General features: G+C 47.9%; 1 protein-coding gene across 2 annotated transcripts in view; it reads left to right on the plus strand.

The window, feature by feature from the left end:
• Positions 1-23,979, plus strand: part of mpped2 (metallophosphoesterase domain containing 2) — a 130,702-nt gene extending 106,723 nt beyond the window's left edge. For both annotated transcript variants that reach the window (XM_033038797.1, XM_033038798.1), the window contains exons 5-7: positions 13,557-13,672; positions 15,953-16,066; positions 23,655-23,979. In XM_033038797.1, coding sequence (XP_032894688.1) covers positions 13,557-13,672; positions 15,953-16,066; positions 23,655-23,773 — 349 coding nt within the window. In that variant the 3' untranslated portion in view covers positions 23,774-23,979. The remainder of the gene's footprint in view (positions 1-13,556; positions 13,673-15,952; positions 16,067-23,654) is intronic.
• The last annotated feature ends 1,959 nt before the right edge of the window (positions 23,980-25,938 follow it).

The raw sequence follows: 25,938 nt of genomic DNA on the forward strand, positions 1-25,938 counted from the left end.
GGCCTGGCCAAGCTGGCCATCCGCGAGTCACGGCGCCAGGGGGAAGCCCGAGCCGGCTGCTTGCCCCTTTTCCGGGGTTACATCCGTGCTCGGGTGGGGTTAGAAAGGGACAACACCCTGTCCACGGGCACCCTGGGGGAGTTCCGAGAACGCTGGGCACCGCAGAGGGTTGAATGCATCCTCAATAAGGATTGTAACATAGTTGTATAAATGTTATTTAGGATATTTGTATTGTATTGTATTATGGTGGTGGGTTCTGGTTTGTTTTATTGTTGCGTAAATATTATTTTTTTATAATTGAATACATTTTTTGATAAATTAAAAAAAGGCTGGATTTGTTTCCTTTGGAACAGAGGGAGTTGAGAGGAAACTTAAATGAGCTTTGTAAAACGATGATGGGCCCAAAGAGAACGAACAGGAAGAATCAACGTCCCTTAACAGTGGGGTCAAAAAACAGGGGTCAAAGGTTGACAGTAATTGGTGGATGAATTAAAGGCAACTAAGGAAACATTATTTTCACCCAGAAGGTGGTGGGTGTCTGGAACTCACTGCCTGAAAGGATGATGGAGACAGAATCATTTGTCACATAACCAGGGCTTAGATGTCAAAATCGAGCCTCTTGCATATGGGCTCAATAGACAATAGACAATAGGTGCAGGAGTAGGCCATTTGGCCCTTCGAGCCAGCACCGCCATTCAATGTGAGCATGGCTGATCATCCCCAATCAGTACCCCGTCCCTGCCTTCATAGTTGAGGCCAGTTCATTGGCTATATTTAAGAAGGAGTGAGATGTGGCCCTTGTGGCTAAAGGGATCAGGGGGTATGGAGAGAAGGCAGGTACAGGATACTAAGTTGGATGATCAGCCATGATCATATTGAATGGCGGTGCAGGCTCAAAGGGCCGAATGGCCTACTCCTGCACCTATTTTCTATGTTTCTATGCACAATCATGGTCTTGTTTTCAAATTGTGTTTTGCAATAATATCATGTGGGTCTTTTTCTTTTCACTGCTTTGTAGAACTTAGGTGTAATTAATGTGTAATTTATGGTTTTGCGTGTTGTCTGAGTCGAAGTGTCTGGTGATGCTGCTGCACGCAAATTCTACCTCATGGTACAATGTTCAATCCTTGTACCTACACTTCACTGTACTTGTGCATCTGACAATAAGCTCAACTTGACTGGGCTTGACATAGACAATAGACAATAGGTGCAGGAGTAGACCAATCGGTCCTTCGAGGCAGCACCGCCATTCAATGTGATCATGGTTGATCATCCCCAATCAGTATCCCGTTCCTGCCTTCGCCCCATATCCCCTGACTCTGCTATCTTTAAGAGCCCTATCTAGCTATCTCTTGAAAGTATCCAGAGAACTGGCCTCCACCACCCTCTGAGGCAGAGAATTCCACAGACTCACAACTCTCTGTGTGAAAAAGTGTTTCCTCGTCTCCGTTCTGAATGGCTTACCCCTTATTCTTAAACAGTGACCCCTGGTTCTGGACTCCCCCAACATCGGGAACATATTTCCTGCCTCTAGCGTGTCCAAACCCTTAACAATCTTATATGTTTCAATAAGATCCCTTCTCAACCTTCTAAACTCCAGAGTGTACAAGCTCAGCCGCTCCATTCTCTCAGCAAATGACAGCCATCCCAGGAATTAACCTTGTGAACCTACATTGCACTCCCTCAATAGCAAGAATGTCCTTCCACAAATTAGGGGACCAAAACTGCACACAATACTCCAGGTGTGGTCTCACTAGGGCTCTGTACAACATAGGCAGGATGGGCCAAGTAGCCTAGTTGCCTCTATGACTCTAATAACTGGGCTACAAGTGAAGTGGTTTTAGACTGGATAGCTCTGCAATGGTTGATGAAGATCAATGCTAGTGGTTTTGATTTATTATTGTCATGGGTATCAAGATTCTATGCGTGCTATCCACTCAATTCTTATTATACATGGGTGCAAATCACGCAGGCCCCACAGGTAGTACAGAGAGAAAAGCACCATAGTGGAGAATATAGTGTTACAGCATTATAGCGTCACAGTTGCAGAGAAAATGTCCAAGGTCCACAGCTGGGCAGCTGTTCCTGAATCTGGATGTACGCGCTGTCAAACTTTGTATCTTCTGCCCGATGGGGGAAGGGAGAAGACGGAATGACCGGAGTACAATACAATACAATACAATACAATTTATTGTCATTTGAGCCTCAGTGAGGCTCAAACAAAATTCCGTTTCCACAGCCATACAAACAAAGACAATTCCTAGACATACACACAATTTAATTCACACAAACATCCATCACAGTGGACCCACTGTGATGGAAGGCAAAGTCTTTTCTCTCCCCTGTTCTCCATGTCTCTCCCGATGTTCAAGCCCCAGGCGGGCGATGATAAGTCCCACGGCCATTTTAGGCCGTGCCGGGCGATTTACGGCCCCGCTCCCGGTCTAAAAGTCACAAAGTTGGAACCCCCGGCGGGCACTGGAATGTCCCACGGCCATGAAGCCATGCCGGGCGATGTACGACCCCGCTCCAGGTCGTTCCAACCCCGCGACACGGGCTGGAGAAGTCGCGTTGCGGGAGCTCCGGGAAGCGGTCTCTCTCTCCCCCCGGACCCGCGAGCTCCCGATGGGAGCTCCCGAGTGGGAAAGTTAATGATGCTGGCTGCTTTCCCGAGGCAGCGTGATGTGTTGATGGAGTCAGTGGTGGGGAGGCTAGTTTGTGTGATGCACTGGGCTACATCCATAACTCTCTACATGTGTTGTGTGCTCTTGGGCAGAGCTGGTGCCAAACCAAGCTGTGATGCACCCTCATAGGATGTTTCCTACGGTGCCTCTGTAGATGGTGATACTACTCGTTGGAGACATGCTGACCATTTTCAGTCTTCTGTGGAAATAGAGGCATTAGTGTGCTTTCTTGGCCACAGCTTCAATGGGTTTGGGCCGGGATAAATTGTTGATGAGCATTTGACAGCACTGGGCCTATATTCGCTGCAGTTTCGAAGAATGAGGGCGGACTTCATTGCAACGTACAGAATAGTGAAAGGCTTGGATAGAGTGGATGTGGAGAGGAGGTTTCCACTAGTGGGAAAGTCTAGGACCAGAGGTCATAGCCTCAGCATTAAAGGACGTTCTTTTAGGAAGGAGATGAGGATGAACTTCGTTAGCCAGAGGGTGGTGAATCTGCGGAATTCTTTGTCACGGAGGGCAGTGGAGGCAAAGTCAGTGGATCTACTTAAGGCAGAGGTAGATAGATTCATGATTAGTACGGGTGTCAGAGGTTATGGGGAGAAGGCACGAGAATAGGGCTTCTTCTTCTTCTTTCGTGTCCATCTTCCATGTTTCAAATGTTGACTTCGCTGTCATCGTCCGTCCTGAAAAGGACGCAAGCTTCCGGAGAATGGGGCTAGGAGGAAGCGATAGGGGAAAATAAGTGTTCGGCACGGACTTGTAGGGCCGAGATGGCCTGTTTCCGTGCTGTTATTGTCAAATGGTTATATAGATCAGCCATGATTGAAAGGCAGAGTAGACTTGATGGGCCGATTGACCTAATTCTACTCCTATGACATGAACTTATGAATTTGAATTATGCCTCAGTATTTGAAACACGTAACCTTTTCAGTTTCAGCACCATTGATGCTAACTGGGACAGATGGGTGACGAGAAGAAGCAATTCTTCAACCTGCAAGCAGTGGTTCTCAGGTTCCTGTACCTTCTTCCCGATGGTAGCAGCGAGATGAGAGATTTGACGATATTAGCTACCTTCTCGAGGCAGGGCTTCCTGTGGATCCTTTTGATGGTGGGGAGGTCAGTCACCCCGTTGGAGCGGGCAATGTCCACCACTCTCTCCAGAGCGTTCTTCTTTCTTGAGCGTTCGAGTTCCTGAACCAGGCCGTGATACTTAGAACATAGAAACATAGAAAATAGGTGCAGGAGGAGGCCATTCGGCCCTTCGAGCCAGCACCGCCATTCACTGTGATCATGGCTGATTGTCCCGTATCAATAACCCGATGCGACCAGTCAACATTCTCTCATAGAAACATAGAAACATAGAAAATAGGTGCAGGAGTAGGCCATTCGGCCCTTCGAGCCTGCACCGCCATTCAATATGATCATGACTGATCATCCAACTCAGTATCCTGTACCTGCCTTCTCTCCGCCGTAAACCTGTCGAAGTTTGATGTTTCCCATCCCTAACCAGTCCGAAGAAGGGTCTCAGCCCAAAACGTCGCCCATTCCTTCTCTCCAGAGATGCTGCCTGTCCCGCTGAGTTACTCCAGCTTTTTGTCTTATCTTCGAAGTTCGAGAGAGTGTTCGGCGACATGCCGAATCTCCTCAATCTTCTGAGGAAAAGCTTTCATTGTAACCAAGGTCAAGGTGTGTCAACTTGCACTAGGCTGCCGATAGTGAAGATAGTGGTGAAGATCTGTACGTGTATTTAGACACAGGGCAGGTTCCGTCAGGCTCCCTGCTCTCCTGGGTGAAATAAAATTCCCATTAACATTCTCCTTCTCATTGGCCTTGACAATTTGATCCATGGTGCCTTCTCAACAGACCCGCCCCGCATTGCTATGACAAGGAGACAAACACTGGAAGAATCGCTTCTTTGTGCAAAAGGTCATTCCGGTCGGTCGTCAGATTTTATCAAGTCAGATGAGGGGACAAAAAAATAATGGGAGTTTTTAAAAATCTTTTCACTCCCAGTGGCAGAGTGGATAAATATACTGATTCAACAAAGCTAACATAGAGAACCTAGCAAGCAGTCTCAGTGGTTTCAAATAAGGGAGTGGGATGTCAGGAGGTTTTTAAACAGAGGAGCGAAGAGCGGGCGGCACTGTGGCGCAGCGGTAGAGATGCTGCCTTACAGCGCCAGTGACCTTGGTTCGATCCTGACTACGGGTGCTTGTCGGCATGGAGTTTGTGCGATCTCCCCATAGCCTGCGTAGGTTTGTGGGCTAAATGGCTTTGGTATGATTGTAAATTGTTCCTACTGTGTGTGGGATGGTGTTAGTGTGCGGAGATCTCTGGTCTGCGGAGACCTGGTGGGCCCAAGGGCCTGTTTCCGCGCTGTATCTCTAAACTAAACTAAACTAAGAAAGGGTGAAGATTTTGATTTTAACTTCACATCGCCGCCTTGTTCCAACTATGGATGGGGACGGGGGCAGGATTGTGGAGGGTGGAGCTGAATTTCCTTTGCCTCCAGGGTGTTTGGGATCAGTATCCTTTCCTACAAAGCAGAAACCAGCTGCAAAAGGTGTATAGTTCTGCATTTAAAGTGCCCTTTAAACACAGGGATGCTGTCTCTCCGACACAGGGCTTGGAATAAACACGTCGGCCATCTTGAACTTGAAAGAGCAACATCCTAATTTATTTTTTTCCAATCCCAAAGCATTTCCTGCAGTCGGCCCGAAACATTCAACGTTTGAAAGGTAAAAAGAAAATCTCATCTACTGGATGGAGAGAAGGCTTTTTTTTTAACTTTGATTGCCGTTTGCAATGTGAGAGGATCTTTAATCATTTATAAGTCTGGGTTTAGACTGCAGAGGATCTCACTAGCTTTGTAACTGCGCCCTCCTGACTTGGCTGTGTAGACAGGGTGTGCTGAGCCATCCATTCGAGAGGCGATCACACATGCGGGGCTAATAATTCAGAGAACGAGCGGTTCGAATCCCATCCGAGGAGTTCGAATCTCACACTGCGCCGAAGGTATCTTGATTCAGTGAACTAAATCTGACTGTAATCAAACACAATCTGTTACAATCAGATAAGGAGTTATCATATGAGGAGAACATATACTCACTGGGGCAACTTTTAATGGGAGACTTTAGTTTAGTTTAGGGACCCTTGGTCTCGCCGATATACAGGAGTTGACACCTGGAACAGCGGATTCACTAGATGAGGTTGGAGGAGGTGCAAGTGAACCTCTGCCTCACCTGAAAAGACTTTTGGGGTCCTAGGATGGAATCGAGGGGGGGGGAGGTAAAGGGACAGGTGTTGCACCTCCTGAGGTTGCAGGAGAAAGTACCTGGGGATGGGGTGGTTTGGGTGGGAAGGGACGAGTTGACCAGGGAGTTGTGGAGGGAACGGTCTCTGCGGAAAGCACAAAGGGGTGGAGATGGGAAGATGTGGCCAGTAGTGGGATCCTGTTGGAGGTGGCGAAAATGTTAAAGGATTATATACTGTAGGCGACAGCTGATGGGGTGGAAGGTGAGGACAAGGGGGACTCTGTCCTTGTTACCAATGGGGGGAGGGGGAGTAAGAGCGGAGCTGCGGGATATCTAGGAGACCCGAGTGAGAGCCTCGTCTATAATGGAAGAGGGGAATCCCCGCTTCCTAAGGAATGGGGACATCTCCGATGCCCTGGTATGGAACACCTCATCCTGGGCGCAGATGCAGCGTAGACGGAGGAATTGAGAGTAGGGGATAGAGTCTTTACAGGAAGCAGAGTGGGAAGAAGTGTAGTCTCAATAGCTATGGGCGTCATTGGATTTGTAATTGATGTCAGTATACAGTATTCAATACTTGGATGCTAATGGGTTAGAGGAGAGTTTGGACAAACTTGAATTGTTTCTCTAGGATGTTGAGGTTGAGTGGGGAATTGATTGAAGTATATAAAACTATGAGAGGCATAGATAGGGTAGACAGCCAGAGCCTTTTTTCAAAGGGTGGAAATGTCAAAGACTAGAGGGCACAGCTTTAAAGTAAGATGCACACAGATTAAAGGAGATGTGCGGGCAGGTTTTTTCAGTGCTTGGAATGCAATCAGGGTTGGTGGCATTTAAAGGGCCTGTCCCACTTGGCCGTCATTTGCGCCTCATTTACGCGTCATATGTAAAATAGGTCGACGCGTTGTGACGCGTGGGGTGCCCGTGGGTGACGCGCGCATTGTGCATGGTGAAGCGTGGAATCGCATGCGGTGGTGAGCGGTATTGCGCGGCGCTCCAGGATTACGTAGTGTAACGAAATCCTCGCACGCCGCCTGCGTGACGTATTGGCGTCGCACGCTGGCGTCCTGACGTCTCACGTGTATCGCGTGGTGACGCATGGCTACGTCACCGTGCGTCGACATCCGGAACCATGCGTCGCCGCGCGCCGGAGGATATTCTAATGACGTCACGCGCACCAGACGGCTGTGCTGACGCATGATTTGCGTGCGACATCGCGCATCATGAAACGTCGACCAATTTTACATATGACGCATAAATGAGGCGCAAATGACGGCCAAGTGGGACAGGCCCTTAAGAGACTTTTAGATAGGCATGAGGATATGCAGGGAATGTGGAGATGTGGATCAGGTGCAGAGGAGATTAGTTTATCTTGGCTTCATGTTCGTCACGGATATTGTGGGCCAAAGGGCCTGTATTTGTGCTGTTCTGCTCAATGTTCAATTTTCATTTTCATTAACTGCCCGCATGTTAATTCTGAAGCCCAGCACACTTGCTGTGTGCAAATTGCCTCTCAGGTTTGCCAACTTAGCTTAAGTGACTGTTCCTATGAGTAATTCATAGACTGCGAAGCCCTTGGGGACGCTCTGTGAGCCGGTTACACTACCGTTTAAGTGCAAGTCTCTTCCCATTGCTTAACCTCCAAGTCTGGAGTGAGTAATAATTGGGATCCCAGCCAGTCTGCTAGTTCGAGCCATCCACCAAACAACCTCCTCGCCTGGTCTCCTCCAACACCACCAGAACGGCAGGACAGTCGCTTTTAGTTTAGTTTAGGGAGACAGCGGGGAAGCAGGCCCTTCGGCCCACCGAGTCTGCACCGACCAGCGATCCTCGCACACTAACACTGTCCTACGTACACTAGGGACAATTTACACTTACACCAAGCCAGTGTGGGAGGAAGCCGAAGATCTCGGAGAAAACCCACGTGGTCACGGGGAGAACGTACAAACACCGTACAGACAAGCACCAATAGTTGAGATCGAAACCGGGTCGCCGACGCTGCAAGCGCTGTAAGGCAGCAACTCTACCGCTGTGCCACCCACTTTACTCTGGCTGAGAGAGAGATGGAGTCAAGATGCTACTAAATTGGAGATAGAAAAACATGTGAATGGACAGGATATTGTGTTTAATAGTGAAGTTATATATCAAGGAAAAAATAACAGTCTGGTCAGAATAGTGAGCTTGGCAATGAGTGGAAGTTATTTTTCTTTGAATATAGTTTGATTGCAAGCATGATACATGAGCATCTATTGCTGGAATGTATTGGGCTAATTCATTTGGGATTGTCCGCATTCTCTCTGAAATTTCCCCTTCCAAAACTCTCTCTTTTCTGACAAATAACGTTTTACTGAGCTTTAGATGACCTCTCCTAACAGCTCATTAAGTGTCAGCGTTTATTATTAGTATTATTATTATTATTGTCACGTGCATCGAGGTACAGTGAAAAGCTTTGTTGTTGCGTGCTATCCAGTCAGTGAAAAAACCATATGTGATTACATTCAAGCCATCCACAGTTACAGATAGCAATAAAGTCTGAAGAAGGGTTCCGACTCGAAACGTCACCTATTCTTTTGACCCAGAGATGCTGCCTGACCCGTCTATTTTCGGTATAAACCAGCATCTGCAGTTCCGTCCTACACACAAAGTTCGATGTGTGGCAGACAAATGGAAATGCTCACAGCTGGTGTACACAAAGCAACACCTTGCCTATATGTGTGTTTAAGTAGAAGGAGCAATAAAAATAATGGGGTAGAAATGATTTGTCCTGTAATGTATGATCAGGTCTTTGCCTGGTGGTCTACTTCACTACTTGCTCAAACAGCATTGATAACATGTTTAAGAAGGAACTGCAGATGCTGGAAAATCGAAGGTACACAAAAAGGCTGGAGAAACTCAGCGGGTGCAGCAGCATCTGAAGAAGGGTTTCGGGCCGAAACGTTGCCTATTTCCTTCGCTCCATAGATGCTGCTGCACCCGCTGAGTTTCTCCAGCATTTTTGTGTACCTAGCATTGATAACATGTTCTCCTTTCTCATTAATAGTCTGAATGAGGTAAACTGCAGATCAGGACTGCCCTCTAATCGGTAATCTCTAGTTGGTGATAGGATGCCTAGTAATTCTGCGTTTTGCAAAGAACAGGGACCATTTGGAATTCTGTTTTCCCGAGCGTACGGGCAGGTTTCCGTGCAGTTCTGTCTGCTTCGCTGGCTTGGGACCGTTAACAGGTGAAGCTTGCCGGTTCCACCAGTCGAAGATAGTCCTTTGAGGAATCTAGTGCGTCGCACAGGGTGGGGAAGCTTCTCTGGGGAACTCTGTGACTCCCACAACGTAGTCCTGTTCCCGTCCCTGCAGCAGGGGAGCGCTGCCTATTTCACGGGTCAAGGACTACCTGGGGAATTCTGTGCGCTGAACAGTGTTTAGACTGATCACTGACATGTTCTGCAATGGGGGAACATTCTATCTGGAGTTCTGTGGGGACTGCAGGTTTGGACCTTTCATTCTTACTTGCAGCAGCTTCACAGGCCCCTAAACACAGTACACGCAAGTAAAAAATAATCATTTTAAAATTCCATAAATGAATAACTATAACTCCCAACTTATCCATTCACTGCTAGGTGCTGCTCTGATGAATCTCCCTTTAGATATACAGCACAGAAAGGCCCTTCAGCCCACCGAGTCTGCGCCAACCAACGATCACCCCGTACACTAGGACTATGCCGCGCACTAGGGACAGCGATAATGTTGCTGTAATTGGCTTCGGTAAAATTGTAAATTACCCTTAAAGCCCTTTCCCACTGTATGAGTTCATTCCAAGAGTTCTCCCCGAGTTTGCCCTGATTCGAACTTGGAGATTTACAGTAATGGCCGCTCGTAAGTACTCGGGGCTCTCGTGGACATTTTTCAACATGTTGAAAAATCTTCACGAATCTTACGGACCTTACCTGTCGTTAGCTAGTCTGCCCGAGTACCTGTCGTTAGCGTTACGAGCCACTAAGAGACGTCCCCGAGCTCCGATGTACCCGCTACGTTCATTCTACTTGCTTACCACATCGGGACGACAGATGGCACAATGGGCTAAGTGTTCGGCTGGCAACCGGAAGGTAGCCGGTTCGAATCCCGCTTGGAGTGCATACTGTCGTTGTGTCCTTGGGCAAGACACTTCACCCATCTTTGCCTGTGTGTGAATGTGTGTGAGTGATTGGTGGTGGTCGGAGGGGCCGTAGGCGCAGATTGGCAGCCACGCTTCCGTCAGTCTGCCGCAGGGCAGCTGTGGCTACAGAAGTAGCTTACCACCACCGAGTGTGACTGAGGAGTGAATGAATAATGCGATGTAAAGCGCCTTGAGTATTAGAAAGGCGCTATATAAATCCCATCCATTATTATTATTATTACCACGAGTTTGATTTTTTTTTAAACTCGGGAGAGCACTTGAATGAACGCGTACCGTGGGACAGGGCCATTAGTCTGTAGGATAGTGCAAGGGTTTTTTTTTCTGAAGCGTGGAAGGCTGAAGGTAGACTTGATAAGAGTATAAAATGATGTCACATGAAAGATAGGATGGACAGCCAGAACGATGTTGCCAGGCTGGGGGGGGGGGGGGGGGGGGGGGGCAAAGCTCTATGGTGAGAGGGGCAAAGTTTAAAGGAGAAGTGTGGGGCCGTTTTTTTGCACGGAAGCCAATTGTCCTGCAATCCTGTACGTCTTTGGAGTGTGGGAGGAAACCAGAGCACCTGAGAAACCCCACACGGTCACGGGGGGAACGCGCAAACTCCGTACAGACAGCACCCATGGTCAGGATCAAACCCGTTGTCTCTGGCGCTGTTTGGCAGCAACTCTACTGCTGCGTACCATGACGCCCGAGGATTGTTGCATGAGTTTCAAACGTTGGAACGCCGCAGGCACTTTCTCCAGCCTGCAGATGTAATAAATTACATTGACCCTGAGAACTATTTGTTAATCCCATCAAGCAGGTCAGCGCAAATGAGCCCTGGACAGTTTAAACTTCAGTGTGCGTTTGTTTTACAGTTGTTAGTTTTTGGGTGATTCATGACATGCCTCGACCCGGCAGTGTTCCGTGGTGGCGCAGCAGATTAGTTTAGTTTAGTTTAGTTCAGAGACAGCGCGGAAACAGGCTCCTCGGCCCACCGAGTCCGTGCCGACCAGCGACCCCTGGGCAGACACACCATCCTACACACACTGGGGACAATTTACAATTTTGCCAAGCCAATTAACCTACAAACCTGTATGCTTTTGGAGCGTGGGAGGAAACCGAAGCACCCAGAGAAAACCCACGCGGGTCAGGGGGAGAACGTAGAAACTCTGTACAGACAGCGGCCGTGGTCAGGATCGAACCCGGGTCTCAGGCGCTGTAAGGCACCGTGCCACAGCCAGCTGGCAGCAGCTCTACCAGCTGCACCCCTGCAACGCTCTCATTAACCCCCATGCTTGGATCTGCGCTGTTGGCTGGCATCTTAGCTCAAAAACAGGATGCCAATATAAATGAACTCTGTTCAAAGCAACAGAGTGTGCAAGTAGTGAGAAATATCTGTGTGCCTTCATTTCATCTGGATGATTATTCAATTACCTGCTACCCTCATTAATATGCTATTCAATTATCTAAGTCATTAATCGGGACACCATTGGTCTTTGTCAGTTCCACCCGATGTGATTACGGATGTAAAGAGTTGAATTGATTATGCTGGGGTTACTGAAACATTATGTAGTACCTCTCTCTCTCTCTCTCTCTCTCTCTCTCTCTCTGTAGTCCTTAATATTCACTCAATGTCCTGATTCATAGTGTGGTCTTCTGGTCCATTTTTAGTTTTAGTTTAGTTAGTTTATTTAGAGATACAGCACGGAAACAGGCCCTTCAGCCGACCGTGTCCGCACCGGACTGCGATCCCCGCACATTAACACTCTCCTACACACACTAGGGAGAGCTCACGTCTGCCGTTGCCATGGCGATCCCAGGCCCTCCATCTTGCCCTCCTGGAAGTGACCTCAGCGTTCACTAACTCGGGTGCGGTTGAGGAAACATAGAAAACAGGTGCAGGAGTAGGCCAGTCGACCCTTCGAGCCAGCACCGACCACCATTCAATATGATCATGGCTGATCATCCTAAATCAGTACCCCGTTCCTGCTTTTTCCCCATACCCCTTGATTCCGTTAGCCCTATGAGCTAAATCTACCTCTCTGTTGATAACATCCAATGAATTGGCCTCGACTGCCTTCTGTGGCAGAGAATTCCACAGATTCACAGCTCTTTGGGTGAAAAAGATTTTCCTCATCTCAGTCCTAAATGGCCTTCCCCTTATTCTTAAACTATGACCCCTGGGTCTGGACTCCCCCCAACATCGCAAACATTTCCTGGACCGAGATATCTTGCCCCATCCAAGTTGACTCATCCTAGGCAATAGTAGAGGGCAATGGCGTACTTGGTCTAGTTTAGATATACAGCGTGGAAATAGGCCCTTCGGCCCATTGAGTCATTACCGACCAGCGATCCCCGCACATTAAAACTACCCTACACGCACTAGCGACAATTTTACATTTACACCAAGCCAATTCACCTACAAACCTGTACTTCATTGGAGTGTGGGAGGAAACCGGAGCTCCTGGAGAAAACCCACGCAGGTCATGGGTAGAAAATACACATTACATATAGAGTAGAACCCATAGTCAGGATCCAACCCGGGTCTCTGGCACTGTATGGCAGCAACTCTACTGCTGTGCCACCAGTTTTGTTTTGCCTCTGTTGTTACAAACTTCTGCAACCACATGTGTTTCACTATCCCACTCCCCTTCCTCCCCCCACCCCCATCCCCTTTCACCTCTATCCCTCCCTCGAGCTTTATATTTCACCCCAACCCTTTTCTGACACACTTTTGTCTTCTTTTCTCACATACTCTACCCATCTGCCAACCCCCACCCACCCCCTTCTCCCATCACTTGCCAGGCTTTGTCCCCTCCCCACCTCCTTTCCAGCCTTCTTCCCCCAACCACATACTTTCTGAAGAAGGGTTCCATACTTGTCCATGCCCCCTGCAGATGCTGCCTGACCCAATGAGTACTTTGTGCTCCAGCACTCTGTGTCCTGTTTCTCTCTCCACAGGCTCTGACCTTACTGAGTATTTGCAGGATCATACTTTTATCATTTAACGATCTTCACTAACGGAGGTCCCCAACTTTCCAGAGGCCCATAACAGGGGCGGCTTGGTAGAGTTGCTGCCTTGCAGCGCCAGAGACCCGAGTTCGATCCTGACCAGGGGTGCTGTCTGTACGTAGTTTGTACATTCTCCCCGTGACCTGTGTGGGATTTCCCTGGTAACTCCGGTTTCCTCCCACACTCCAAAGATGTACAGGTTTGTAGGCTAATTGACTTAGTAAAAGTGTGTGCGGGATAGTGTTAATGTGCGGGGACCGCTGGTCGGCGCGGACCCGGTGGGCCGAAGGGCCTGTTTCCGCGCTGTATCTCTAAACTATACTAGACTATACTAACGGGGGAGCCCACCTCCTCCTCCCCCATCGTTGTGTGACATGCCTCCTGAGACTGGGCAAGGCAAGAGGCGGGTGGAGACATTAAGCAGTGCTGGCCTGATCTGTTCTCTCTTTTGCAGGACCCCCTGGTTTAACGGCTGGGGTTTCAACCTGCCCCGAGGGCAATCTCTACTCGACAAATGGAATCTAATTCCAGAGGGTATCGACGTTCTCATGACGCATGGCCCACCACTGGGTAAGTGGGCGAGAGGGCGATCTGTCACCATAACCTGTGCTTACGAACGGGAACTTTCATAAGTTCATAATTTCCTCGGAGCAGGCCATTCAGCCCATCAAGTCTACTCCATTCAAACATGGTTCATCTACCCTTCCGCTCCCAACCCCATTCTCCAGCCTTCTCCCCATAACCCCCGACACCCATACTAATCAAAATTCTGCCAATCCACAGCCATCTGTGGCAATTAATTCCACAGATTCACCACCCTCTGACTAAAGAAATTCCTCCTCATCTCTACAGGTCCGTTCTTTTGTTCTGAGGCTAAGGCCTCTGGTCCTAGACTCTCCCACTAGTGGAAACATCCTCTCCACATTCACTCCATCCAGGCCTTTCACTATTCGGTAAGTCTCAATGAGTTCCCGCCTCGTCCAGCGAGTGCAGGCCCAGAGCCATCAAACGCACATCGTAGGTTAACCCGATCATCCCTGATATTGTTCTTGCGAACCTCCTCTGGATCTTACCCAGTGGCAGCACATCCTTCCTGAGATATGGGGCCCAAAACTGCTCACAAAACTCCATAATGCGGCCTTACCAGCATCTTATAAAGTCTCAGTATTACATCCCTGTTTTTGTATTCTAGTCCTCTCGAAATAAATGCTAACATTGCACTTGCCTTCCTTAGTACCTCACATGTCCCTCAGTCCGTCGGTTGGTGGCATTCCCGTCTCCCAGCCAGAGGTTTGACTCTGATTCCCACCACAGCTGTGTGTATCATCTACAAAATGTACCATAGTTATTCGCTTGGGTTCTTCTAGCTACTAGCATCTATCATCAAGAAAGACACATGAGAACATCGATCCCTGCAGGTTCCCTTCCATCTTGCACACCATCCATGCTTGGAAATACTTTGTCACGGAGTCTCTCTCCTTGACAGCACCGGGACTGAGAGGAGGGGGGATGGGGTTGAGTGGACCAAAATTTCCAAACTAAACTAAATCTAAAGTTCAGGCCTCTTCGACCTGAAACATTCATTTGGTGTCTCTCTCCACAGATGCTGCCGGGCCTTCTGAGTGTTTTCCAGCGTTGTCTCTTTTCCCACTTACTCCGTCCAGCTGCCAAACAAACCTCCCTTCACCTGTATCCACCTATCACTTCCAGTCTGAAGAAGGGTTTCGGCCTGAAACGTTACCTATTTCCTTCGCTCCATAGATGCTGCTGCACCCGCTGAGTTTCTCCAGCATTTTTGTGTACCTTCGATTTTCCAGCATCTGCAGTTCCTTCTTGAACACTCCACCTATCACTTGCCCTGTTTGCCCCAACGACCACCTCTTTTTCAGCTTTCTCCTCCCCTACTGCAATCAGTGTGGAGAAAGGTCCCAATCTGAAACGTTGCCTGTCCATTTCCCTCCACAGATGCTGCCTGACCCGCTGGGTTCTTCCAGCACCTCGTGCTCTGCTCAGGATTCCAGCAACTGCAGTTCCTTTCGTCTCCATTTTCATTTATCTTCATTCTACTGTGGTGATGTCATAGGAAAGCTGCCAGTTTCCTTAGCTTGCCCTAGTGGCCTTAACTAGCCGATGTATACCTCATGTTGCATGTGACATGCATATTGGAGGAGCATCAACCTCATGTTTCACTTGGGCAGCTTACAACCCAGTGGAATGAGTGGAGTTTTCTCTAATTTCAAGTAACCTCTGCATTCCCTCTCCTTCACCCCCCATCCACCACCCTAGTCATCCTACTAGTTCCACTGTTCACATCTCTGTATCCCTCTCCTTATCACCACTTCCCCAGCCAACAATGGGCCATTGTGGGCTCCACCCTTCCTTGGTCATCTGTTGTCGGCCCTGATTTGTTCTGGCCTTTTCCTACCTCCAGTCCCCTCCTCCCCCCCCCCCCACTGCATTCTACTTTCAGCCTGAAGGAGGGTCCCAACCTGAAACGTCACCCGTCCTTCTTCTCCAAAGATGCTGCCTGACCCACTGAGTTATTACAGCATCTGCAGTTCCTTCCTGCACATCATTGCACGTGATGTTGGCATTGCACCACTCCAATACTGACCAGTTGCATTGCCAAAAAAAAAGAGAGTTGGATATAGCTCTTAGAGCTAACGGGATCAAGGGATATGGGGAGAAAGCAGGAATAGGCTAGTGATTTTGGATGATCAGCCATGATCATATTGAATGGCGGTGCTAGCTCGAAGGGCCGAATGGCCTACTCCTGCACCTATTTTCTATGTTTCTAAAGGAAGTCTTCTTGCCTGGCCCTCCTTCCTCTAACTCTGTTTCTGTTTCCAGGTTTTCGAGACTGGGTTCCCAAGGAGCTACAGAGAGTGGGATGCGTCGAGCTCTTGAACACAGTGCAGAGGCGAGTGCGGCCAAAGCTCCACGCCTTTGGAGGAATCCATGAGGGTGCGTGGTCTTCTGGTCTTTACACTGACCGGTTATTTAGTTACTCAATGTCAGGGTGTGGGTAACACTGGCCAGGGGGTCTCCTGTGGCCAACTCTTCAGTTGTGTGGAGGGAATAATCAAGGAGCAAGACTGACCGTCCCTCGAGATGGTTTGCTGGGCCACAGAGGAAGAGGTGACACTTGAGAGTGAACATCAGAGGGGCAAGGATGAGTCGAGGGACAGGATTGATTAATCTCCTGCTCCTAATTCAACTGTCTACCCAATTTATGCCTCCTCCTTTGATAAATGTTAATCAGATCTCTGCCTCTGACACTCTAGAGAAACCTGGATTGGTTTCTCTTTATAACTAACAGAAGGCTGTGGAGGCCAAGTCGGTGGATATTTTTAAGGCCGAGATAGATAGATTCTTGATCAGTGCGGGTGTCAGGGGTTATGGGGAGAAGGCAGGAGAATGGGGTTGAGTGGGAGAGGTGATCAGCCATGATTGAATGGTGGAGTAGGCTCGATGGGCTGAATGGCCTAATTCTGCTACTGTCACTTATCAACTTATGATTAGCATTGCTCGTCCTACATTATTAAAATGCCACTTGAGTTCAAGTCCACACCTTGGCAGATGTGGGTTTTAGTTCAAGTTATTCACGGAATAAGTATCGGAAATGAAGACGGTGAAATTACTGGCATGTTCATAAAAGCCCATCCGTTTATCTCATGTCCTCCGAGGAAGAAGAACTGCTGCCTTTACCAGTGTCAGTGTGCGCAGTTCTGGTCGCCCCAATACAGGAAGGATGAGGAGACTGTAGAGGTTGTGGAAGAGGTTCATGAGGATATTTCCTGGAATTCTCTGCCACAGAAGGCAGTGGAGGCCAATTCACTGGATGTTTTCAAGAGAGGGTTAGATATAGCTCTGAAGGCTAATGGAATTAAGGGACATGGGGAGAAAGCAGGAACGGGGTGCTGATGATCTGGTTGATCAGCCATAATCATATTGAATAGCGGTGCTGGCTCGAAGGGCCGAATGGCCTACTCCTGCACCTATTTTCTATGTTTCTATGATTAGAGGGGTATTCGCAACAAGAAGAGGTTGGACTAACATGGGTTGTTTTCTCTAGACCGTCGGAGGCTATGGGGAGACCTGGTAGAAGTAAATAAAACTGGGAGAGGCATAGATAGGGTAGACAGTCAGAACGTTTTTCCTTTAAAAATGGTGGCAAAGCATGGCGCCTCTTGCACGCGGGATCTGTCGTCTATTTCTGTGCACTTGCTAATCGGGGATGTGCGTGGGTGTGGCGATACTCTACTGGATTGTTTGTAAGAGCAGAACTTCACTGTGCAATTGCACTTCAACACAGGACAATAAAAGCACCATTGAACCAATGAGGGTGAAAATGTCAGAGACTAGAGGGCAGAACTTTAAGGTGAGAGGGCCAAAGTTTAAAGGAGATGTTCAGAGTAGGTTTTTTTACACCGAGGCTGGTGGGTGCCTCTGTTACTTATCACAGACAAGTCAAACACAAAGTAAGGCAAGATCCTTTTATTCGCTTGCGGGAGTCTGGGGCAGGGAAGCGAAGGCATGTAGCTTTCAGTACAGCCTAGAAACAGGCCCTTCAGCCCACATTGCACTCAGGGGTGGTGGTGGAGGCAGATACGAAAGTGGCATTGAAGAGGCTTTTAGACAGGTCCGGATATGCAGGGATTGGAGGGATATGGATCACATGCAGGCAGAAGAGATGAGTTGAAATTGGCATCACGTTCAGCACAGACATTATGGGCTGAAGGGCCTGTTTCTATGCTGTACTGTTCTATGTTCTGTAGTGTGCACCTCGTCTGAAAGGGCCAGCGTGCTAATCTGTGCCCAGAGACAGTGAGAAGTGGGCTTAACGGCCAGCTTTATCAGCAGAGTGTACCTCTTGTGCAGCTCTGAGTTAAAATTAAACAATTTATTCTGCAGAACGAGTGCAGTTTCAACATAACCTTCATGATCCTGTGCTTCTGTTTATAAAACCAGGGATCCCACATGCTTACTGAGTGCTTTGCTCGACATGTCCTGACACTTTCAAGATTTATGCTCTCGTGCACCCATTTATGATAGAATCTTGGCACGGACATCAAAAGCATTCTCTTGGCTATAGGACCTTTAACTCCCACCAGCACCTGAACCGCTGAGAGACAGGGGAGCAGGAATGATGAAAGCATACGGCATGAGTACAGAACTTCACCCGAAACATGAGCCCTCCCTCATAAGATCATCAGTGATAGGAGTAGAATTAGGCCATTCGGCCCATCCAGTCTACTTCGCCATTCAATCATGGCTGATCTATCTCTCCCTCCTAACTCCATTCTCCTGCCTTATCCCCATAACCTCTGATATCCGTACTAATCATGAATCTATCTACAGTATCTCTGCCTTAAATGTATCCTCTGACTTGGCCTCAGCAGCCTTCTGCGGCAAAGAATTCCACAGATTCACCACCCTCTGACTAACGAAATTCCTCCTCATCTCCTTCCTAAAAGAACGTCCTTTAATTCTGAGGCTGTGACCTCTAGTCCTAGACTCTCGCACTCTCTCAGGTCGTCATCTCTTCCTCAGTCCCACAGGTGGGGCAAATGGAGATGAGACGAGTGACGACCTCATCCCTTTTGCGGCAGCCAAGATAGCGGCCCATAGTTTTATTAGCTGATGGGAGGATCTAAGTTCCATTGAACACAGGAAGATGATAGAATGAGTACAAAGAGTCAAAGGGTGTTTAGAAACAAGAAACTGTCAGAATAGGCTGTGGAGGCCAAGTCAATGGATATTTTCAAAGCGGAGATGGACACATTCTTGATCAGTACAAGTGTCAGGGGTTATGGGGAGAAGGCAAGAGAATGGGGTTGAGAGGGTAAGATAGATCAGCCATGATTGAATGGTGCAGTAGACTTGTTGGGCTGAATGGCCTAATTCTGCTCCTAGAACCTATGAACTTATGAGATGCTGGTTTATTTATTTTTTAAAGACATAAAGTGCTGGAGTAACTAAAGAAGGGTCCTGATCCAAAACGTCACTTGCCCATGTTCTTCAGGAAAGCAGCCTGACCCACTGAGTTACCCATCACTTTGTGTCAAGAGTGTTTAATTGTCATATGTACCGACAATGGACCAGGGCAAAGTGGTACAGAAAATGGAGAGGGTATTACTTAACATTGGAGAGTTCAATGTTGGACTAGTTTGGGACTCACCTCCCTTGACCCCATCTATACTTTAGGCTGTCTCTGGAAGGCAGCCAACATAATCAAAGCCCTCTCCCACCCTTTGCTTCTTCTGCCCACTTCCGTCGGGCAGAATATACATGAACGCACACACCACTAGACTCAGGAACAGCTTCTTCCCCTCTATTATCAGGCTCCTGAACGGCCCTTCATTAAGCTTGGGTACAGTCCCATTCTCCGACAATGGAGGAGGACTGACTGTACTTTGTGCCTTCTGCCACAGTGATGAATGCTGTGATGGATGTTTGTGTTAAATTTTTATTGTGTATTGTGTGTTCTTTTTTGATTGTACTGCTGCTGGCAAGTTCATTTCACTGCACTTTATTGTGTATGTGAGGAATAAAACTGATTGATTGGCATTAAGTATCGTATTGGATAATGATTGGATAGCATGCAAAACAAAGCTTTTCACTGTACCTCGGTACATGTGACAATAATAAACTTACATCTAAAACTAATCCTAAACCTGGGCCAAACGTAGGTGAATGGTTCTAGTACAGATTGCCAACCTGGTCAGCATGCACAAGGTGGGCTGAAGGGCCTGTTTCAGTGCCGTACTGCTGTATAACTCCATTATAACTGAAAGAATATCTGTCTAAAATGGACAAGAGGCTGGAATAGGACGTGTTAGTATTTAACCATGCTTAATAGTTAAATTGTGAATCAGTTGTGTGTTTGGATTACTTAACTGTCTTGGGTGAGCTGAATCTTGTTGAAATTTGCTTGCATGTGGCAGAGTAACTATTGAATCTGGGTTAGACACAAAATGCTGGAGTAACTCAGCGGGTCAGGCAGCATCTCTGGAGAAAAGGAAACAGGTGACGTTTCGGGTTGGAACCCTTCGACAGAGGCCAGAATAAAACAGGCCCGGCAATAGATGACCTCAGGAAGGGTGGAGTCCATAATGGCCCATTGTTGACTGGGGAAGATATGCTAGCCAGGGAGATACTAGTAGGATGACTAGAGTAGAGGGGGCGGGTGGAAAAATGCAGGAGCTGCTTGAAATTAGAAAAATCACTGTTCCTACCACTGGGTCGTAAGCTGCTCAAGCGAGATCTGGGTCTTAGTATATCAGACTGCTGCATTGCCCCATCAAATGCAAGCATGCAAGCCTTTTGTGAAAAAAATCTCCCTTTTAAATGGTGCCTTAAGAACGCAATGAATGGTGAGTGAGGTCTCACTGGATTGCAACGTACCAGTCCCAGGCAACGTATTAGCTGATGTCAGCTGTGCCGCCAGCCTCATTTGCATTTCTGTTTCTGCTCACCGCTCTGGGAGCGATTCTGATAACAAATTGCTCCTCAAAATGTCAACTATTTTCATAAAGGGATGTGCGGAAGGATATGATTCCGAGGCAGTTCAGTAGGCAGCCCCTGGGACCTGTCAGTTCCTGTGTGGCCCCTCCGGTGAGTCGTAGAGTCATGCAGTGTGGAAACAGGCCCTTCGGCCCAACTCGTCCATGCTGGCCAAAGTGGCAACTGGTGCTAGTTGCATTTGCCTGTGTTTGGTTCATATCCTTCGAAGCCTTCCCTATCCTTGTACCTGTCCAAATGTTTTTTGTGATCATACCTGACTCTTCAGGCAGCTCGTTCCACACACCCACGACCCTCCCTCAGGTCCCCACCCATCTTAAAGCTACATCATTCACTAATCTCAAAACTGAATAAACTTCTTTTTTAACTTCACTTTCTCTGTACGTTCTCCCTGTGACCGCATGGGGTTTCACCAGGTGCTGCGATTTCATCCCATGCTTCAAAAACTTACAGGTTTGTAGGTTAATTGGCTTTGGTAAAATTGTAAATTGTTCCCATAGTGTAGGATAGTGCGGGTTGGGTTTCTTCAGTCTGAAGAAGGGTCTCGACCCAAAATGTCATCAGTCTGAAGAAGGGTCTTGACCTAAAACGTCACCCATTCCTTCTCCCCAGAGATGCTCCCTGACCTGCTGAGTTACCCCAGCATTTTGTGTCTACGTGGATAGTGCTAGTGTACGGGGATTGCTGGTCGGCATGGACTCAGTGGGCCATGCGGCATGCTTCCATTCTCTATAAAGTCCAAAGTTTACTGAGGGAGTGAGCCTTGCAGAAAAACCTATAGAAAAATAGAAACATAGAAAATAGGTGCAGGAGTAGGCCATTCGGCCCTTCGAGCCTGCACTGCCATTCAATATGATCATGGCTGATCATCCAATTCAGTATCCCATACCTGCCTTCTCTCCATACCCCCTGATCCCTTTAGCCACAAGGGCCACATCTAACTCCCTCTTAAATATAGCCAATGAACTGGCCTCAACTACCTTCTGTGGCAGAGAATTCCACAGATTCACCACTATGTTTTTGGATGCCATAATGTGAAACATCTTTTGGCATGATTCAAACCAGTCTTGTCCTGGTCTCCTGACCTGATGTTTGCCTCAAGAAGCAAGATCATCCGTGTTGCCCCTGGGATTCTGCGGTGCATCTAATTGCTGTTACATTCGTCCACAACTCAATGTGTTAACACCATTAGGGAATCGACAGATTCATAGGCCTCTGGGTGAGGATATTTCTTCCCCCGCTCAGTGCTGAAAGGTCGACTCCTTACCCTGAGACTCTGAACCCCTGCCTCAGGTCACTCCACCCTGAGAACACAACCTCATACCGATCCCTCATCCATCCACCTTCAGAACCCTAAACACGATCATCTCCCATTCCACTCGATTCCAGCGAGTATAGACCCAGTGTATGGCCATATTGGAGTTTGGGCGGCACGGTGGCGCAGTGGTAGAGCTACTGCTTTATAGCCCTAGAGACCCGAGTTCGATCCTCACTAGGGGTGCTGTCTGTAGCGAGTTTGTACGTTCTCCCCGTGACCTGCATGGGTTTTCTCCGAGATCTTCGGTTTCCTCCCACACTCCAAAGACGTACAGGTTTGTAAGTTAATTGACTTGGTAGAATTGTAAAATTGTCCCTAGTGTGTGTAGGGTAGTTAATGTGCTGGAGCGGGGATCGCTGGTCGGTGCGGACTCGGTGGGCCGAATGGCCTGTTTCCGCACTGTATCTCTAAACTAAACTAAACTAACTCTGCAACGCTGTGAATCCACGGGGAATGCAAAACCTCAGCACACACAAACCTGAGGTTAGAATCAGTTAGTTTTTAATCTCGGCCTTCCCTCATGTGATTGGAAACCAGGGGCAATTGCAGAGGACTCGACTAATCAGCCCACCATCACCCTCCTTTGCTTTTTCTCTGGGAGGAACACGGATTAAATTCAAATGATGGAAACGGCTCAGCGGGACCCATGACTTTTTCCATCAGAGTCGGAGACTGGCCAACCAATAATGAAACAGCCTGTTGCAAACATTGCTTAGTTTTCAATCAATCTAAACCACCTTGAAGAATTACCCTGCTTCTCGCAATCCCCGATGTCCCCGATCGATGTGTTGTGAAGTCCATTCCACTGTTGGTCAAACACTGCATCCATTTTGACCTACCAACAGTAAGATAGATAAACACAAAAAGCTGGAGTAACCCTGCAGGTCAGGCAGCATCTCTTGAGAAAAGGAACAGGTGACGATTCGGTTCAAAGACCCTGAAGGGGCTGAAGAAGAGTTTCCGACCCGAAACGTCACCTATTCCTTTTCTCCAGCGATGCCGCCTGACCCGATGAGTTACCCCAGCCTTTAGTGTCTTATCTTCGGTGTAAACCAGCGTCTGTCTGCGATTCCGTCCCAAACAGTAACGTGGATCTCGTGTTCGTTCTCGTTGGATGTGATAGGCCTCACGCTCCAGTTTCCCAGTCCATCCTCTTGGCCTCTTGAGATACTCAGTGGAGCAATGAAGAACTAACCACAACTAACGACATTATTTTGGGACTTGTAGTCACCCATTCCTTCTTTCCAGAGATGCTGCCTGTTGCGCTCAGTTACTCCAGCATTTTGTGTCAATCTGCGGAAACAGTCCCTTCGGCTCACCCAGTCCGCACCAACCAGCGATCCCCGCACGTTTACACTACTCCACACACACTGGGGACAATTTTAACTTTTACACCAAGCCAATTAACCTACAAACCTGTACATCCTTGGAGTGCGGGAGGAAACGCAAAATCTCGGAGAAAACCCACGCGGGTCACGGGGGGGAGAATGTACAAACTCCGTACCGACAGCACCCGTGGTCAGGATCGAACCCGGGGTCTCTGGCGCTGTAAGGCAGCAGCTCTACCACCGTGCCGCCCGGGGTGCTGGGAACTGGTTGAACTGGGGAGTGGCGGAGCCCCAGTAGGTGACAGTCCCGCTGGCCTGAGCGCCAGGGAGCGGGATGCCTGGTGGGTGAACTGACAGTGTGGCGACTCTCTCTCCTCTGCAGGTTACGGCATCATGACAGATGGCTACACCACGTATATAAACGCCTCCACTTGTACAGTCAGTTTCCAGCCAATAAACCCGCCCATTATCTTCGACCTTCCGAATCCTCCTGGATCCTGAGCCAAGGTGGAGCGGCCATGAACTGCCATTTTGTTTTCTTTAATGGAAAGTGTGACTTTAAGAAATAATAATAATTCTGTTAAATGTTTTTACTTGTACAACCTGGTTATATATTTTTTTTTTGTAAAAATGCTGGTACAAATCGTAGAGATTGTGCTCAATACAGATTGGTTCTCTTGAGGTTAATGAAGCTTTGTGACTTGTAAGGACTGAACTATGATATTCTGTTTGCAGCAGCTGGTTAAACTGTTAAGGGAGATCATTGCACTCATTTAAATGTCAGCCATTATTACAATCAAATTCAGAGTTCCGGGTGTTGGGAATGAATGTTCTAAAGAACCTATCTTGGGGGTGATGGTAAATATGAGTTCCTTCTGAAGTTCCTCTCTCTGCCCCACCCCTCTTGCAGCCATAGTTGCCAGCCAGTTTTAAACAGGTGACTTGAAGACTCTTCTGGGGGAAGTGGAGGAAGCAATTTCAGATGGACCAGTTGTCGCTAAGCGTCCCAGTGTTAGAATCATCCCTTGAGTTCATGCTAGCAGATTCCGTCGGTCCTTCTGTTAAACTGGTCCCCTGCACTTCGATTCTAATGGAAAGAAAACCAATAACGTAAAGGCTTTAATGAGTGCAAACATGTCCATTTATTGTACGAGTTTGGCAGACAACTTGTTTCCTTCAGCTTTGAAACGTGTTTAACACTCCAGTCTTATTTCTTTGCTGAGTGAGATACCTCTATTATTGCTAAGTAGCACTTACCAGTTGACTAACTGTAAAGCTCGTTGCAATTTAACAGCTTTGCCCAGTCCCAGGAGGAGGGGGGGGAAGATGCTTTAATGATTAGGCAATGGATTTATCCCTGAACTATCCATTAGGGGTACACAAAAAAGCTGGAGAAACTCAGCGGGTGCAGCAGCATCTATGGAGCGAAGGAAATAGGCAACGTTTCGGGCCGAAACCCTTCTTCATCCATTAGGGGTGTTTGCCTAAGATGGAAGGGAATCCAAGGTCATATTCCACTGCCGAACCAGGGAACAGATGTGAGGATGGGTTGGAGATGGTAAATTGGTCAAACTATTCAAGCCAATGCGCATTAGACCCGTCAACACCGACCAAATTCAAACTTTCTATCCAGCTAGAGATCGCACAGTCTTCTGGGAAACTCACACATTGATTTGATTAACAAACAACCATTTGCAACAGATCGAGTATTAATCCTTAAAAAGATCAGCTATGTCATTTTTTAATTTTTTTCCACATGAGATAAGAGTCAGCCTTGTTAAGCAGACATGAGTGCATTGCCCTTTTAAGAAAGTCAATTCACTTCCACTCTGTGTTATTGCTTGTCCCTGTGGTAGAGTTACCTAACAGAAACAGGATCTTCAGCTTACCTTGTCTAAGCCGACTATGTTGACATGTTTTGATAGACTAATTTGCCTGCATTTGGTCCATATCCCTCCAAAACCTTCCTTTCCATGTATCTGTCCAGATGTCTTTAAAAACATGTTAATCATTTAAAATAGACAATAGGTGCAGGAGTAGGCCATTTGACCCTTCGAGCCAGCACTGCCATTCAATGTGATCATGGCTGATCATCCCTAATCAGTACTCCGTTCCTGCCTTCTCCCCGTATCCCCTGACTCTGCTATCTTTAAGAGCCCTATCTAGCTCTCTCTTGAGAATTCCACAGACTCACAACTCTCTGTGTGAAAAAGTGTTTCCTCATCTCCGTTCTAAATGGCTTACCCCTTATTCTTAAACTGTGGCCCCTGGTTCTGGACTCCCCCAACATCGGGAACATGTTTCCTGCCTCTAACTGCCTTTCCCTTGTCGCTAATTGCAAATACAGGCTATCCACGGCGTGCAAAAGTGGCCCTGAAGTCCATCTTAAATCTCTCTCATCTCACCTTAAGCCTATGCCCTCCAGTTTTAGATTCCACTACACTGGGAAAAAGACAGTGAGCCTTCACTTTATCCACGCCCCTCCATGCACCTATTGTATTCACCCACAGGGACTGGCCACTTGGCACGTTGCTCCCCCTCCACACTGTGTCCCACCCAGTCCATCAATGATACCTTGCCTACCCCAGGCATTGGCTTCCTCCCATGGTGTGAATGTTTGTGTTCCTCCATGCGTTACCTCGTTAATGCATCCACCCCAATCTTCC

This window comes from Amblyraja radiata, chromosome 20 (genome assembly GCF_010909765.2).
Source record: "Amblyraja radiata isolate CabotCenter1 chromosome 20, sAmbRad1.1.pri, whole genome shotgun sequence".
NCBI classification, from domain to species: Eukaryota; Metazoa; Chordata; class Chondrichthyes; order Rajiformes; family Rajidae; genus Amblyraja; species Amblyraja radiata.